At 51.1% G+C, this 15,092-nt stretch overlaps 1 protein-coding gene across 1 annotated transcript in view; it reads right to left on the bottom strand.

Moving 5' to 3' along the window:
* Positions 1 to 9,612: 9,612 nt before the first annotated feature.
* DCPS (decapping enzyme, scavenger) overlaps positions 9,613 to 15,092 on the bottom strand; it is a 41,305-nt gene continuing 35,825 nt past the window's right edge. The window contains 3 exon segments of the mRNA XM_017892272.1: positions 9,613 to 9,781; positions 9,783 to 10,016; positions 11,970 to 12,080. Of these exon segments, the coding sequence (XP_017747761.1) occupies positions 9,749 to 9,781; positions 9,783 to 10,016; positions 11,970 to 12,080 (378 nt within the window). The 3' untranslated portion in view covers positions 9,613 to 9,748.

Raw genomic sequence — 15,092 nt, 5'->3', positions numbered from 1 at the left:
GCTAGGCGCACCGACCGGCGGCGCAGCGCTGGCGCGACGGCTACGCTCGGCCCGGTCCCTGTCCCGGGCGCGGGGCCGGCCTGGGAGCGGGCGAGTCCGCCTGCAGGGGAGGCGGGGGCCCGGGCCCGGGCTGAGGGCGGGGAAGGGGTTGGACACGCTTGCGCACACGGCGGCCCGACTCCCAGGAGCTACCGGGAGGGGGAGAAAGGGCGGGGTGGAGGAGGGGGAAGGGCGGGGGCGATGCTGTGCGGTCGCCGGCTTGGGATGGTGTGCGCGCCTCCGAGGCCCGGACGGAGGCAAGCAGGGGCGCCGAGGGTGCCGGAGGGGCGGAGAGGCGGAAGAGGAGGCATGATGGGGTGAGCACAGGGCCAGGGCAGGCGCTGCCTGTGAGTGGTGCCAGGGTGGGTATGGCCAGCGCAGCCAATGCGTACCCTCCCGGGAACAATGAGAAATCAAGAAAGGGTTCAGTGCTCTGTCGCACGGGGAACCGTGTCCTTCCCTCACTGGGGAAACTGAGGCAGGGGGGAGGTAGGGCCTTCTTCCGGGAGCCTATGCTTCCCATGCCCCATGCACGCAAGGCAGCCAGTCAGTCCCCTGGGCCCAGACGTGGGCCCTTCCTCTGCTTCGGTTGGGGCCTGCCACCTCCAAACTGCTCCCTGTGCACCCCTCACTTGCATACTCTTTATCTTGGCCTCAGAAAGTTTCTCAGTTTCCTTTCCGTTATTGAAGGCGCCAGGCATCCTGTCTCCAGGAAGAAACCCCTGGGCCCCTGACCCTGGTTCCTTGGACCCAGGCATTGCCCCAGTAAACCTGGGAACTGCCCAGGCTGCAGAGCAGTTCAGAAGTCACCCTGCAGGACAATCCACAGCCCCCAGGCCAGTCCCTTTCGTAGGTCAGCACAGTGTTTCCGGAGCCCCAAGTGTGAACAGCCTTGTGCCGGCAGCGCCAGGGGCTCCAAGGAAAGTGTCAGACCCATTCCCTGTCCCCAGGAAGCTTACCATCCAGCGGCACAGAGAAGGCTCACCATGGACTCCATTCAAGAACCAGGCAGGATAGGATGTGACTAAGTGCAAGGTGTGAGTAATTGACAGTAAGTGCGAGGGGGTTCAGAGAAGTGGCAGCTCCAAGCCTGCTTCAGCTGAAGCTGGAGGACTTATCTGTCAAGAACCCCCAACTCAGGAAGCTCTGCTCCAAATGAGCTGAATAAGGAGAGTCTGCCTCCAAGTTGTTCCTCTGCAGCTGACTGTGCTCCATCCTAAATCATTCCTTGCACGGGCAGAAGCTGTTTGGCATTTCACCAGTGTCTAATTTTGTTTGAATATGGTTCCTTTGGCTTAGTCAGTCAAACATAGATTCAACAACTATTAATTAATTAATTTATTTATTTATTATTTTGAGACGGAGTCTCGCTCTGTCGCCAGGCTGGAGTGCAGTGGTGCCATCTTGGCTCACTGCAACCTCCGCCTCCCAGGTTCCAGTGATTCTCCTGCCTCAGCCTCCCAAGTAGCTGGGACTACAGGCACCCACCACCACGCCCAGCTAATTTTGTATTTTTAGTAGAGACGAGGTTTCACCATGTTGGCCAGGATGGTCTCAATATCTTGACCTTGTGATCCGCTCGCCTTGGCCTCCCAAAGTGTTGAGATTACAGGCGTGAGCCATTCAACAACTATTGCATGCCATCTCCAGGCCTGGAATTAAGCTGGGTATAAAGAACACAATGACTAAGTCCCTGCCTTGGGCAAGTCGAGGAAGAAGGAAGAGCCTCCTTGTTCTACAGATGGGAAAACTGGCCCAAAGGGAGTAAGCAGCTGCCCTCAATAACTAGGTGAATCTGGCAGAACTGATCCAAGCATCAGCCCAGCCTCTAAACTTGGCCATTTGATGAACTAGATCTAAGCACAGTTTGCAGTTCTTGCCGTGAATCACGTAAATGTCACTCTACCAGAAAATGGAACTTAAGAACCAGCATTTGTTCCTGGAGACCTGAGTTCCAACTCTATCTCTGCCACTAAATAGCTTTAGTTTTCTTACTAGGTGGGAAAAATGGAAATAACTGCTTATTCAAAGGGCTATTCGTTGGCATTAAATCAGGCAATGGATGCAAATTTGCTCTGAAAGCATAACTTGCTATATATAAGTGTGTGCTGTTACTACGCAGGTGGCATGCCTTTTCTAACCTATAAGCTGTATTCAGGCCTCTCCCCCTCCTTCCCCCAGCTTATCCCAAGCCTGGTTACTAGGTGCCCAGAAGCTAACTGTAATTCTGCTCCCCTCAGGTTAGGCCACAATGTGCTTACTCATGATGATCTTTTCCCTCCAGTTTCTTAACAGCAGGGCCAGAAGCTCAGCTCACTGCCTAGAAGCCCTATCATCTTTGGGGCAGGAGGGAAGAATTCTGGTGCCTTTCTTCTTCTCTTCTCTTCTTTCTCTCTCTCTCTTTTCTTTTTCTTTCTCTTTTCTTCCTTCTTTCCTTTCTTTCTTCCTTCCTTTCTCTCTCTCTTTTCTTTTTTCTTTTCTTTTCTTTCCATCTTTCCTTTCCCTCTACTCTCCTCTCCTCTCCTCTCTCCTCTCCTTTCCTCTCTCCTCTCCTTGCGCTTTTTTGACCCCAGGCACCCCTTTGGTGCAACTACAGCACATTATGAGCAGCTCAGCAAGAGGCAGTAGGATGGGGTAAGCAGGGCTTTGGCCCACGGGGACCATTTCTTTTGGATGTTAACTGTGCCAAAGTGGGGCCAAGGTAACCTGAGGAACATTCCCCTTCCAAGCCATCAGTGCTGCCTCCATTCCCATTTCCTTTGCCTCCCAAACTCTCCTGTGTTTCTCCTTGGTGGAAATGGCAGGACACCTCTGTGCTGGGGCAACCAGAGGGGCCTCAGGAGCAGAGGGAGGAGGAGGTGCATCTAGACCTGGGAAGCCCTGGTCCTGCAGCCCTTCTGTAGCAGGAGTGGGTGTGAGCAGCAGCGTGGAACAGCTCCTGTCTCATGTGCCACGCTAGTATCCTGCCCACCAAGAGGAGGGAACAGCAAGATGTGTTTGAGGAAGAAATACACCCCATCCAGCATCTCAGATGCTTTTAAAAATAGCAACTCCAGGATGGTATTTCAGCTCCTATTTTTATCAGATTTATATGGCTGGACCATGGAGCTGAGCTGTTCCCAGGGTTCTCAATAGCAAGGGACATCACTGTTGTTGTGTTAGCTAAAATGCATTCCAGGAACCTGTAGGCTGAAAGAGATCCTGAGAAGTCATTGCATGCAGCCCCTGCCTCTGTTTAGGGCCACAGTCAATTAACCACCAAAAGTTTATGGCTTTTTTCCTTAAAACCTCTTGGTTGGCCAGGAGTGGTGGCTTATGCCTTTGGGAGGCCGAGGTGGGCAGATCACCTGAGGTCAGGATTTCGAGACCGGCCTGCCAACATGGTGAAACCCCATCTCTACTAAAAACACAAAAATTAACCGGGTGTGGCGGTCGGTGCCTGTAATCCCAACTACTCAGGAGGCTGAGGCAGGAGAATCATTTGAACCCGGGAGGCGGAGGTTGCAGTGAGCTGAGATTGAGCCACTGCGCTCTAGCCTGGGCAACAGAGTGAGACTCTGTCTCAAAAAATAAATAAATAAAACCTCTTGGTTCCATGCGTAGTCTAGCATTTCATAGCGCTTCTAATCAGGAAGTTACTTTTAATATTGTCTTTGTTTGGTCTGTTATACGAAGTATAGACTGGGTGGCTTATAAACTACAGAAATCTCTCACAGTTCTGTAGGCTAGAAAGTCTGAGATCAAGATGCCAGCAGCCTGCTTCCTGGTTCACAGAAGGTCGTCTTCTCACTGTAACCTCACAGTGAGGGGAAAGGCCTAGGGGTGACTCTGGGATCTCTTCTGTGAGACACTAATCCCATTAATGGGGCCCCCCACCTTCATGGCCTAATCACTTCCCAAAGGCCCCACGATTGCTTTGGGGGTTAGGATTTCCACATATGAATTTTAGGGGAACACAGACATTCATGCCCAAATATCTCTAGTTCCATCCTTTTGGTCACTCTCAGACCAGAACATTTACTGAGTGATTACTATGTCCCACAAAATTCTTATTTAACCCTCACAAAAACCCTCTGGGGGAAGCACTGTGATCACTCCTATTTCATGAGCAGTTATGTAACTTGCCCCAGATGCGACTTGGTTATGGCACAGATTCTGTGTTGGAGCCATCAGACCACTCTGCTTCTCAAGCAGGGGAGGAACAGAACTAAACAGAATTAAAGATTTTCTTGGCCTTGGCTTTCAGTTCTTCATCGTGGTTCTGAAGGGAAAATTGGCTAGAGTCCTAAATGTATGTGGGGGCCCACACTCGAAGCTCAGTTCTCAGTGCCAGCCACACTGAGCCCTGGTCTCCCTAACTTCTGGGCCTTTGCTCTGCTTGTCATTGGGCTGATGACCAAGATCCAGCCTAGAGCACAAGAAGACAAACACTGCGTGATCTCACGTGTAGAACCTAACAAAGTGGAACTCACAGAAGCAGAGAGTAGAATGGTGGTTGTCTGTCGGAATAGGGAGATGGTGAAAGAATGCAAACTTTCAGTTGGGTGGGAGGAAGAAGTTCCAGAAATCTATTGTGCCACATGGTGACAATAGTTAATAACAATGTACTGGGTGGGGCGTGGTGGCTCACGCCTGTAATCCCAGCACTTTGGGAGGCTAAGGCAGGCAGATCACTTGAGGTCAGGAGTTCTAGACCAGCTTGGCCAACATAGTGAAATCCTGCCTCTACTAAAACTACAAAATTAGCCAGGCGTGGTGGTGCGTGCCTGTAATCCCAGCTACTCGGGAGGCTGAGGCATGAGAATCACTTGAACCCGGGAGGCAGAGGTTGCAGTGAGTTGAGATTGCGCCATTGCACTCCAGCCTGGGTGACACAGCGAGACTCTGTCTCAAAAAAAATATGTATATATATATACTGTATACTTGAAAATTGCTCGCAGAGATTTTAAATGTTCTCACCATTACAAAATGGTAAGTATGTGAGATAGTGCATATGTTAATTAGCCTGATTTAGTGATTCCACAATGTATACATATAACAAAATATCATGTTGTACACCATAAATGTATACTATTTTTATTTGCCAATTAAATAATTTTTTTTTTTTTTTAAGTTTTAGTCTGCAGGTTTAGCTTTTCGGGACTGAAGCCTCGTAGCCCTCCACTTCAACACACTCATCAGCATTGTAATTACTTTGTAATTAATGCCTGTGTTCCTCACTAAATTGTAAGCTCCACATGAGCTCTGCCTCCAAGTGCTTGCAAAAAAACCAAAAGGGGGTGGGGGTAGATGCTCAAAACCTGTTTATTAAATCATATTGAAACACTTGAAACAGATTTCGTTCCTGCTTATTTTCTAACAGTGGTTAAAACTTGGTAACTTCAAGTTGACATGGATTTCCGAATTCAATGTAATGTCAATAATATTATAATAGAACAAACTTAGGTTTGCCAACATTTATTTTGTTAGGCAACGCTATTTTAAAAACAACTATCAATAATTATCACTATCTACTTATTTTAAAAAGTACGTTTTAACCTTATATATACATGTTTGGAATAAAAACAGTCCTTCCTGAGAAGGAAGAGTTGGCAGACCTACATCAATAAAATAAATATATTCAAATGTTTTGGATATGGGAGCATTACAAGAGAAACATTTTCAAGTATTACTTCGTATGTAGTTGTTTCTTATTTCTCAGTTCGGGGATCTGTATTCACGAGGGACATGGAATGGGGAGCCTGAGATGGTATTTTTCTGTTTCATGTTGATAAATAGAGACCACTCAGCAATTTTGCTCTGTTAGGAAAACTTTGAGGCAAACGGAGAGAAGCCAAGGAACAATAGCAGTCATGCTTCCAACTGCTTCTTTCCTTCTCCAACCGAGCCAGAAAGAATGTAGGCCAAGTGTTGGGGCTAAAAGCCAGTCATGGAGCCGTCCAGGATTTATCTAGGAAGGGTGACATCTGCCACTGCTCCAGCAGAGCGGGGGCACGGCATGCTTCTGTGGGCACACAGTTCAGCATGTGAGGCACACTCTGCAGCACACAGGACCAAGGTGTCATGCTGCCAGAGAGGCGCTGGCATTTGCCGTTTTGTCAAGGCAGGGCTGCAGGTTGTGGCTTGATCAGGACAGAAGGATGATGGGCTCTTAAGTGATAGCAGGAGGAAAGCATGAGGTAGCGGGGCAGGTCCTTACTGTCCATCCCCTGCCTGAGATCCAGGATGCCTCATTCAGAGCCTGGCTCTGGTCCTCCATTCACCACATGTTTATTGAGCACTTATAGGTGAGTCACTACCCTAGGTTCTGGGGAAACGGTGAACAAAAGGCCAGAAGTCTCTGCTTCCTGGAGCTGACGTTCACTCCATAATGCTGGACAAGACATCCTGAGCCCATTTCTTTGTAAAAAGGAACGAGAATGTGGGTCATGAAATGACCTGCTATATGAATGTAGTGTTATAATGTTGCTTTGTCTCAAAGGTTGGTTTGCGGAGCCAGGTAGTGTCTTAGGGGCCAGGGATACAGAGATAACTAAAACAAAGCTCCTACCCTCAAGACCCTCTCAGTCTAGTGGGGAAAGCGGAAAACACACAAATAGGAACAAAAGGAGACACTATATGCAAAGCTATCATCTTGAGTTTCCCAGGAGTCTGATATGAAGGTCACCCTATAAAGACAGACTATGCTTTTAGGAGTTTCAACAGGGCTTGGCAGAGCAGCCAACCCTGGTGCACTCTAGACCTTGAAGGTGATAAGCCCAAAGAGGGTTGGATTGAGGGAGGGAGCTGCATGGGGACCGTACCGTCAGGGTCCCTGGCGATTACAGCAGCAGAGCACTGACTGGCTCTGAAGGGGAACCCTTGCCAGGCTTCTAGCAGAGGCTTGTCTTTCCATGTACAAGAAAAGTTAAGTGGTGAAGCCTGGAGAGGGGCCCCCTTCTGTACCGTGGTGAAGATAAACGAGGCTGGGAGAGGAGTCAGGGGATGCTATCCCAGAGAGGCCCCTCCCCACAGATTGGGCAGAAGGAAGACAGAACTGACCAGCCCCTTAGGGGAGTCGAGAAGCCTTCCAGCGTGTGGGTCCCTGTCTCCATGCTCTGCCTCTCCAGACCTGAATGCCTGCCCTCTGCTGTGACTCCCAGCCTTGTCTGTCCCGTTGGGTGAACTCTGTCCCATCTCTTGCCCCTCAAACCTTTATTCATCCAGTGTCAAATTCCTACCCACCTTCCTCCAGGGGCCAGGCGCTACAAGATGAGGGGAAGGAACGGCAAGGTCAGCAGGAGGCCACCGAGCCAGACCCTCCAGCGGCACCATTAGGGGCTGGGCAGGAGGGCATGGGCTCAGGCCACAGGGAAGGGCTGCTCCACAGGGAGGCCTCCCTCTGCTCCGTGGCGGTGCTGGAGATGGAGCCCGTGTTTGCTTGTCGGGACCACAAGCAAACTTTCAGAGGGGAAGCGGGTCACTTCTTTCCCCTGGACCTGGAATGGGCACAACTGAGACCTAGGGAGCATTCCTGCAAGCTGGACACTGCTCGGGGAAAAGACCTCCATCCAGCTTCCTGCCCCCAAGACCCCAGCAGCTGCCAGTGTCACTGCCCACAGAAGTATTTGCTTAGCCCAAGAAAGAGTCAGTCAGATGTGTGGTGGCCATGAAATGGGTCCTGCTGGTTCTGTCAGACCCCTGCATTGGTCACCACCTCAAAGTTCCTTGGCTGGAACTCCATGTTGCCTGAATCTAGGGACTGTTGAAGTAATGCAGGGGGCTGGGCGCCGTGACTCACGCCTGGAATCCCAGTACTTTGGGAGGCTGAGACGGGTGGATCACCTGAGTCCAGGAGTTGGAGACCAGCCTGGCCAACATGGTGAAACCCCATTTCTACTAAAAATACAAAAATTAGCTGGGTGTGGTGGTGCACTCCTATAGCCCTAGCTACTCGGGAGGCTGAGGCAGGAGAATCACTTGAACCTGGGAGGCGGAGGTTGCAGTGAGGCGAGATGCGCCACTGCACTCCAGCCTGGGTGACAAAGCAAGATTGTCTCAAAAAAAAAAAAAAAAAAAAAAAAACCAGCTGCAGGGAAGAATGGCTGAGTGGAGGCCAGTGGCTTCGTTGTGCCTCATCCGAACTCCCTGAAGGCTGAAGCAGGTCCCTGAGGCTTTCTGACCACACCCTCCACTTCCCGGCTGTTTCTTTTTTATTTTTTTATTTTTTCTTTGAGACGGAGTCTTGCTCTGTCACCCAGGCTGAAGTGCAGTGGCACACTGCAACCTCCACCTCTAGGGTTCAAGCGATTCTCCTGCTTCAGCCTCCCGAGTAGCTGGGCTTACAGAAGCCCACCACCACGCCGGGCGAATTTGTTCTATTTTTAGTAGAGATGGCGTTTCACCATGTTGGTGATTCTGCTGTTTCTAAGAAGTCTCTCCCAGGGCCACAGGGGTCCACAGCAGGCCCTGAGACCCTGAAGCAGGCTGGCTGCACCTGCGCTACCACCTGCAAGTGCAGGGGCTAGTCTCTGAATGAGGCTTCCTGGTTCTCAGGCAAGGGATGGAGAGTAAGGACCACCCACTGTGCCTCAAGCCTCACCATGGCTGTCACTTAAGAGCCTACCATCCTGCCATCCCCGAGAGCTTCTCAAGCAAGGCACAAAATCCACAGCCCTACTCTGACAAAGTGGCAAATGCCAGCCCCTCTGGCAGCACGATGCCTTGGTCCTGTGTGCTGGAGAGAAAGCCTTGTGTTTACCTGTGTGACCGCCCATACAAGCCATGTCCCTGCTCTGCTTGAGCGGTGGCAGGTGTCACCCTTCCTAGGTAAGTCCTGATGGCTCCCTAACTGGTCTTCAGCCTCTGACATTGTGAGGTCCCTTCCTGGTCTCAAGATCCTCTGAACATCTGCCTCTGATAGGCATTGAACCTGAGCCGCCTCTGGGCTTTTGTATTCAACTGCAACCATATCATTTGCCCTTTGCTGATTCACTGTTTGGCACTTGATCTTCTGGCTGCTTCATGTGAGTCTGTTTTGTCTTCCTGCCGAGATAAAAACTCAAGGCCGGGGACTCACTGACCAAATAACAGAGCAAGGCAGGCTTTTCGGGCTTGCATAATCTGATTCATATTAACACCCGCCCATTTCCAGGCACCAAGCCCCTATCCTCGTCAACAAGAAGTTTATCAACAGGGTTGACTGACTCACAGGGGGGTGTGACCTCACTGCTGGAAGGAGGAAGTGCCATCAGAAACCTCTATAGATAATTTCCTGAAAGGTTCCAAGTTTGGTTTTTTGGGGAACTCCTCAAAGGAGAGGTGGATGGCAGAGGAAGGAGGAGGGGAGAGGGGGAGGAGCAGAATAAGGAGTGCAAACAGGAGAGGCACAGAGTGGGGACAAGGAAGCCACCACGGACGGTGAGCCCTGGGGCTTGGAGAAGGCCTTTGGCACCCTTCCACGGCAGTTCCCACCCGTCAGTTGAAACCACCACCTGGAGACTTTCCACCATTCTCAAGGCCTTCCCACAGGTTCTACCCACCCACTCTCCCCCACCATCTGTCTGCCTCCCAGGCCACACTGTCCACACTGAGTGAGCCCACTAGTTTATTCACTACTAGGAATAAGCCGGTACAAAATACATTTTTAGAAAATTCACTTGGAGATAAAAAATCTTGTCCCCACTTCTCCCCCAATCCCACACATCTGTGCTCTTCTGCCTGAGTTAATTCAGCTTTGCTGAGCCTCCTGCAAGAGCTTGAGCCAGGGGGTCGTCGGCCCTGAGGGCGAAGGTGAGCGTGCGCTGCTGGTAGTGCCTGGGGTCACACTCCAGGTTCTCGATCACCTCAGCCAGCAGGTGGGCCCGCTCCACGCCTGAGCCAGGGGCCTCGAAGCCCAGGGCGGTGAAGTGCACATGCAGGTGGTAGTAGGAGGGCAGGTAGTGCAGGTATACTCGCAGACGGTCTCCCTTCATCTGGTAGCGCTGCAGGATGGCCTCCTGATGAGACAGGGGCAGGCAGGCCAGGAGTCATCGTGCTGTCTGAGGCCCGGTGCCACGTCCCCACCGAGACCCTCCTCCCGTCTGAATCCCGGGTTGACCTGGGACAGCTCATAAAAACCCTCCGAACAGCTCTCTGCCTGCTGTCTGCTTCAGCTTCCTCTGTCTTCTAGTCTAGGAAATCCACAAGTGCAGGTGACAGCAGCAAAGCTGAGACTCTTTCTCCCAAAAGAAGGGGGGAGCGGCCTCAATCAGCATTCCCCACCCAACGTGGATAAAACACTGGCTTCCTCAAACAGCTGCTGCCGGGAATCTTGGAAGGCCCAGTGTCTACAGACAGGCCCCAGACTCCCAAGACTATGGGGACTTTCATGATTTAGGAGCATTTAATCAGTCATGAAGTGGATGGGAGGAAGCCTCATTCTCTCTTTTAGCACAGGACAGGCTGGAGCTTGGAAACAATGAAGATGGGGATGGGGCTATGCTGAGAATTTGCTGAAAGAACAAGGACTGTGGAAGGGGTGTGGGAGGGCTGCTCCCACACAGACCTGGGGCAGTCTCGGTGGGCTCCTTGCAGAAGAGGAAAGCCCTGACTGTGGCCCTGGCTCCCCTGCCCACCTCCGCCTTGCTCAGGGGCGGGTCTTCTACCAGCCTCCACCTTCAGGAGCCTGCAAGGCATAGAATTAAGCGGAGACTCTTATCTCCATTGTGGGCAAATCACTGAGGTGGTCAGAGGTGAAGAGAAAAATACTAGGGCCTCAGTGGGCTCAGTATACACCCCAGAACTGTGTTCTGCATTTGGAGCTCACCGCAGGAATCTCTGCAGCAGGGTGGGACCAGGGCCAAGGCACCTGAGGGGCATCCTGGAGTAAGTGAGGTCTGCCTGCCAGGGTGGAGCTGTCAGAGCTCCTTGGGCAGATCAAAGTGTTGGCCTGGCATCTCCTCAAGAGAAAGACACCGTTCTCTGCTATTTGTAATATCCAGGAACTGCTTCAGGATCTGAACAAGTCACCCCACAAAGATAAAGGCAGCCGAGGGGTGGTGCCATGGGTGGGCAGGAGGGAAGACAGATTGGGGCCCAGCGGCAGGGGGAAGCTGGGTGTGGGCAGAGCCTTTCCTCCAGGTCTGCATTAATACCTCGAAGCAGCACTGGTCACAAAGGGGCCAACCTCTCTCCTGGCTGGGCATCGTTGTGACTGCTCGCTCTGGCGTGTTAGGCAGATCATCACATTTCAGAGTGGAAAAAAGACTGAGACCCAGCCCCATAGGATGGTGGATTTAGAAGGGATCCATCTAGATAATGTGGTTTAGGGAGGTGAAGTGACCCACCCCAGGCCACTCAGCTGGTTAGGGTCCAAATGTCAGGCCAGGACCACACCCAAGATTCTAGACACTCTTCCCCTATCCCCCGCTGCTCCTGGGCTCTGTTTAGAGCCCTGATAATTTCATTCAATTCAACAAATATCCCAGACAGAAAGTATCCCAGAACACCAGGTGCTACAGAATTCAGCCTGTCTTCACTCTAGACAAGGAGACACACGTGTACACACATATCGAAGTCATGTGCCCATACTCCCAAGAAACTCTGGCATGATGTGGTTGTCATGGTTGTCGTGAGAGAGACAGGTGATCCTGGAGTAGGAGGGGCCAGGACTTAAGGACCAGAGTCTATGGGGTGAGGGGTGGAAGTGCATCCCGGATGCAGAAAGGCTGAGGAAGGCGTGTGAGGGTGAGGAAAGGTGGCTGAAAGCAGAGCTGGGGCGCCAGGCAGGACCAGGGACAAAGAGCCCTGCTCCTCAACCTGAAGAGCCTAATGGGGTCCCCGAGACTGGTATCCAGAGAGAAGTCTCTCCAAGACAGACTCTGGGAAGGGTTAGGAAAGGGGCCCAGGAACACACTGGAATCTGAGTCTAATTTCCCTGGGCTTCCATGTGGTTTGGTGAAGCCACTCACCTGCCCCTGGTGGAGGATGTTCCTGAGCAGCGGCAGGTGCTCCGGAGTAAGGTCGCGTAGGGATCTGATGCCCCGGCGATGGCAGATGGCGATCAAGTACAGGTCATCGAGCTGCGCAGAGAGCAAGGGGAGACCAGGCTCAGCAGGGAACAGACCCGGGGAGGCTGCCAACCCCGGAGTTCTCATGTAAGCCAGGAAGCACCCACCCCTGAGGCCTACAGCGCCAGGAGAAACCCCGCAGGACTGACCCGCCGGCAACGTGGGCATCTGCATACCCCGGGCGTGTGGGATGGGCTGAGAAGCAGGCCTTCTGTGTATGCTTCTTGCTAGAGAATACCATGTGAGAGTTCTTTTTTTTTTTTTTTTTTTTTGACAGAGTCTCGCTCTGTCACCCAGACTGGAGTGCAGTGGCGTAATCTTGGTTCACTGCAACCTCCACCTCCCGGGTTCAAGCCATGCTTCTGCCTCAGCCTCCCAAGTAGCTGGGACTACAGGTGCATGCCACCATGCTCAGCTCTTCTTTTTTTTTTTTTGTATTTTCAGTAGAGATGGGGTTTCACCATATTGGCCAGGCTGGTCTCAAACTCCTGACCTCATGATCTGCCCGCCTCGGCCTCCCAAAGTACTGGGATTACAGGTGTGAGCCACCACGTCCGGTAGACAGTTCTATATACTCACTCCCTAGAGCTGTCAGGGGCAGGGAGCCAGGAGGTTCAAGAAAGAGCAAGGGCAACTCTCTCCCTCCAAGAGTTTCCAGTCTCATAGCATGTATGCAAGCAGCTCTGCTGTAAGACACAACAGAATCCCAGCACAGGAGGAAGGAAAGACTCTAGCTACCTGGAGGAACCCAGGAAGGCCTCCTGGAAGAGAAGGCAGAGGACCAGGTCTAGAAAAAGAGGTAGAATTTGGAAAAAGGATATTCAGGTAGAGGAAACAGAGCAAAGGCTTGGAGGCAAGACTGTATAGGGTACGAATGTATAGGGCATAGAATGTATATGTAAGGGGAGAGGAAGCAACTTGATTTATCTGGAGTCAAGGCCCATGAAGGGGTGGAGTGGGGTTTGAAGGCCGAGAAGGGAGCCAAGGGCCAGCTCAGCAGCACACACATACCAGGGCAGTAAGCCTGTTTCTCTCTTCCCCTATCTCACAGGACACCTTCCTGCTGTCCTTCGTGAGCACAGCCTGGCTAAAAACCTGGAGGTCACAACAGTACAAAGAATTAAAGTCAAGATCTTGTGCCAGAGAGCAAATGAACTCTTCCTCTTGCTCAGAAAACCCACCCTGCTCACCTAAACCCTGGCCTTGCCTGGTAATTACATCCATGCGCCTGGCAGGCCCCAGACATCAAGGCTCTGAGGGGCCAGGCACAGGGAGAACCCAGCAGTGTCCTGCCCTTCTGTCTGAGCTACCAGATTCCTTGTGGAGATAATTTGAGGACCATGACTCACCCAACCAAATTTCCTGGGGCCTCAAATTGAAAATTCAGGATGGGTTTTTCTATATGACTGCCTGATATCCAACTATGCCATGGTCTTTACATGCCATGAACATTCTTTCCTGCCAGAGTTCTAAGCATCTGTGTTCTCTGCCTCAGACCTTCTGCAGATGAGCCCACAGGAAGCTCCCACGTGTAGCTGAGCTGCATGCACCAGGCCTCAGTTTGCCCCAAGTCCCCTGTGTACTCTCTCACTTTGGACTTAGGAGTGCAAAGAGAAGCCCAGAAACAAAATTGCTTGAACTTGAATTTTGTGTGTGTGTGCGTGCATGCACGCATGTGCACGTGGTGGTGGATGTGTGTGTTTTCAGCTGTTCTATGTGTTACTGTAACAGAACTCCCAAATAATAGTAACATTTGTTTTGGATGATGTCTGCTGACAAGTCACAAATATGACACTAACTCGCAACTCTCTGCTCCACTGGCACAGAATAGGGCATGGAGCCTGGTGCTGGGTGTCAGCCCATGGTGTTGGGTGTCAGTTAACAGGCTGGGTAAGGCAGGAAAAATAATCCATTCTTTGATATTAGACATGACCCTGAATTTCCTGCTGGCAGCCAAAGCGCCTCCTCGCTCAGAGAAGTGATCTGAAGAAAGCTAGGCCGGGGCAGGAGAGGGCCTCAGGCTGGCGCCCCAGAAGGTGGCCCATCAGTCACTCTGGGAAGACAGATAGACATCGTCAGTCTCTTTTTACAAGTCAAGACAGTAAAATCAAAGTAGTTTCCTGGCAGGAAGAAAGAGAATTGCTGGAGCATTGGAGACTCAGCTCTTAACCTCTGGGGTGACTCAAAAGAAGAGTTGCCTGGTCTGAGAACTTTAGACCAAAGAACTTAAATCATATGAACTGAACATGCGTGTGTATCCATATACACATGTACATATATGTTTATATACCCAATACAGAAAGGTCACCAGAGACAAAGAAATAGCGACAATAGTTGTTTTGGGGAAGGGAAAGGAAGGGCTGTGAGGTGAGGGAGCATACGTTCACTGAATATCCTCTGTACTGTGTGCATTTTTGCCACATGCATAACCTAAACCTACAAGAAAATAAACAAACAAACAAAAAGAATACATAGGTGATCCTTTAAGAGAACAGAAGAAGGGATGTTATAACCTCTAAGGAGGCACAGTCTCTAGCAAACAGGCACCTGATAAATGTATGTTGAATGGATGAAAAAATGGATTATCTCTTTAATTCAGGGCCATCAGTTTGGAGACAGTAACTTTCAAGAAGAGTGGCAGAAGGAGATTCAAGGTGGCTAAGAAAGCTCCTCAAAGCAAACACCAGGGTGCCTCCCTATCCCCAGCCCTTCCCTGTCCCAAAGACAAAGAGTAGAAGCCCAGGCATGGCCTGTCTTCCTGCTGGACGCATTGCCTAATTCAAAGAGAATTATCAAATCTACTGCTGTCACAAGTCAGATATTTGAGACACTAAAATAGGGCATCATCAAAAGTCAAGTAAGAATTAAGGTTGGGCACAGTGGCTCACGCCTGTAGTCCCAGCTACTTGGGTTGCTGAGGCACGAGAATTGTTTGAACCTGGGAGGTGGAGGTTGCAGTGAGTTGAGATCATGCCACTGCACTCCAGCCCGGGCAACAGAGTGAGACTCTGTCTCAAAATAAAT

Source organism: Rhinopithecus bieti, unplaced genomic scaffold, assembly GCF_001698545.2.
Source record: "Rhinopithecus bieti isolate Rb0 unplaced genomic scaffold, ASM169854v2 scaffold_20150, whole genome shotgun sequence".
Lineage (NCBI taxonomy): Eukaryota > Metazoa > Chordata > Mammalia > Primates > Cercopithecidae > Rhinopithecus > Rhinopithecus bieti.
The sequence above is the reverse complement of the archived record's forward strand: the minus strand, read 5'-3'. Positions and strand labels throughout refer to the sequence as shown.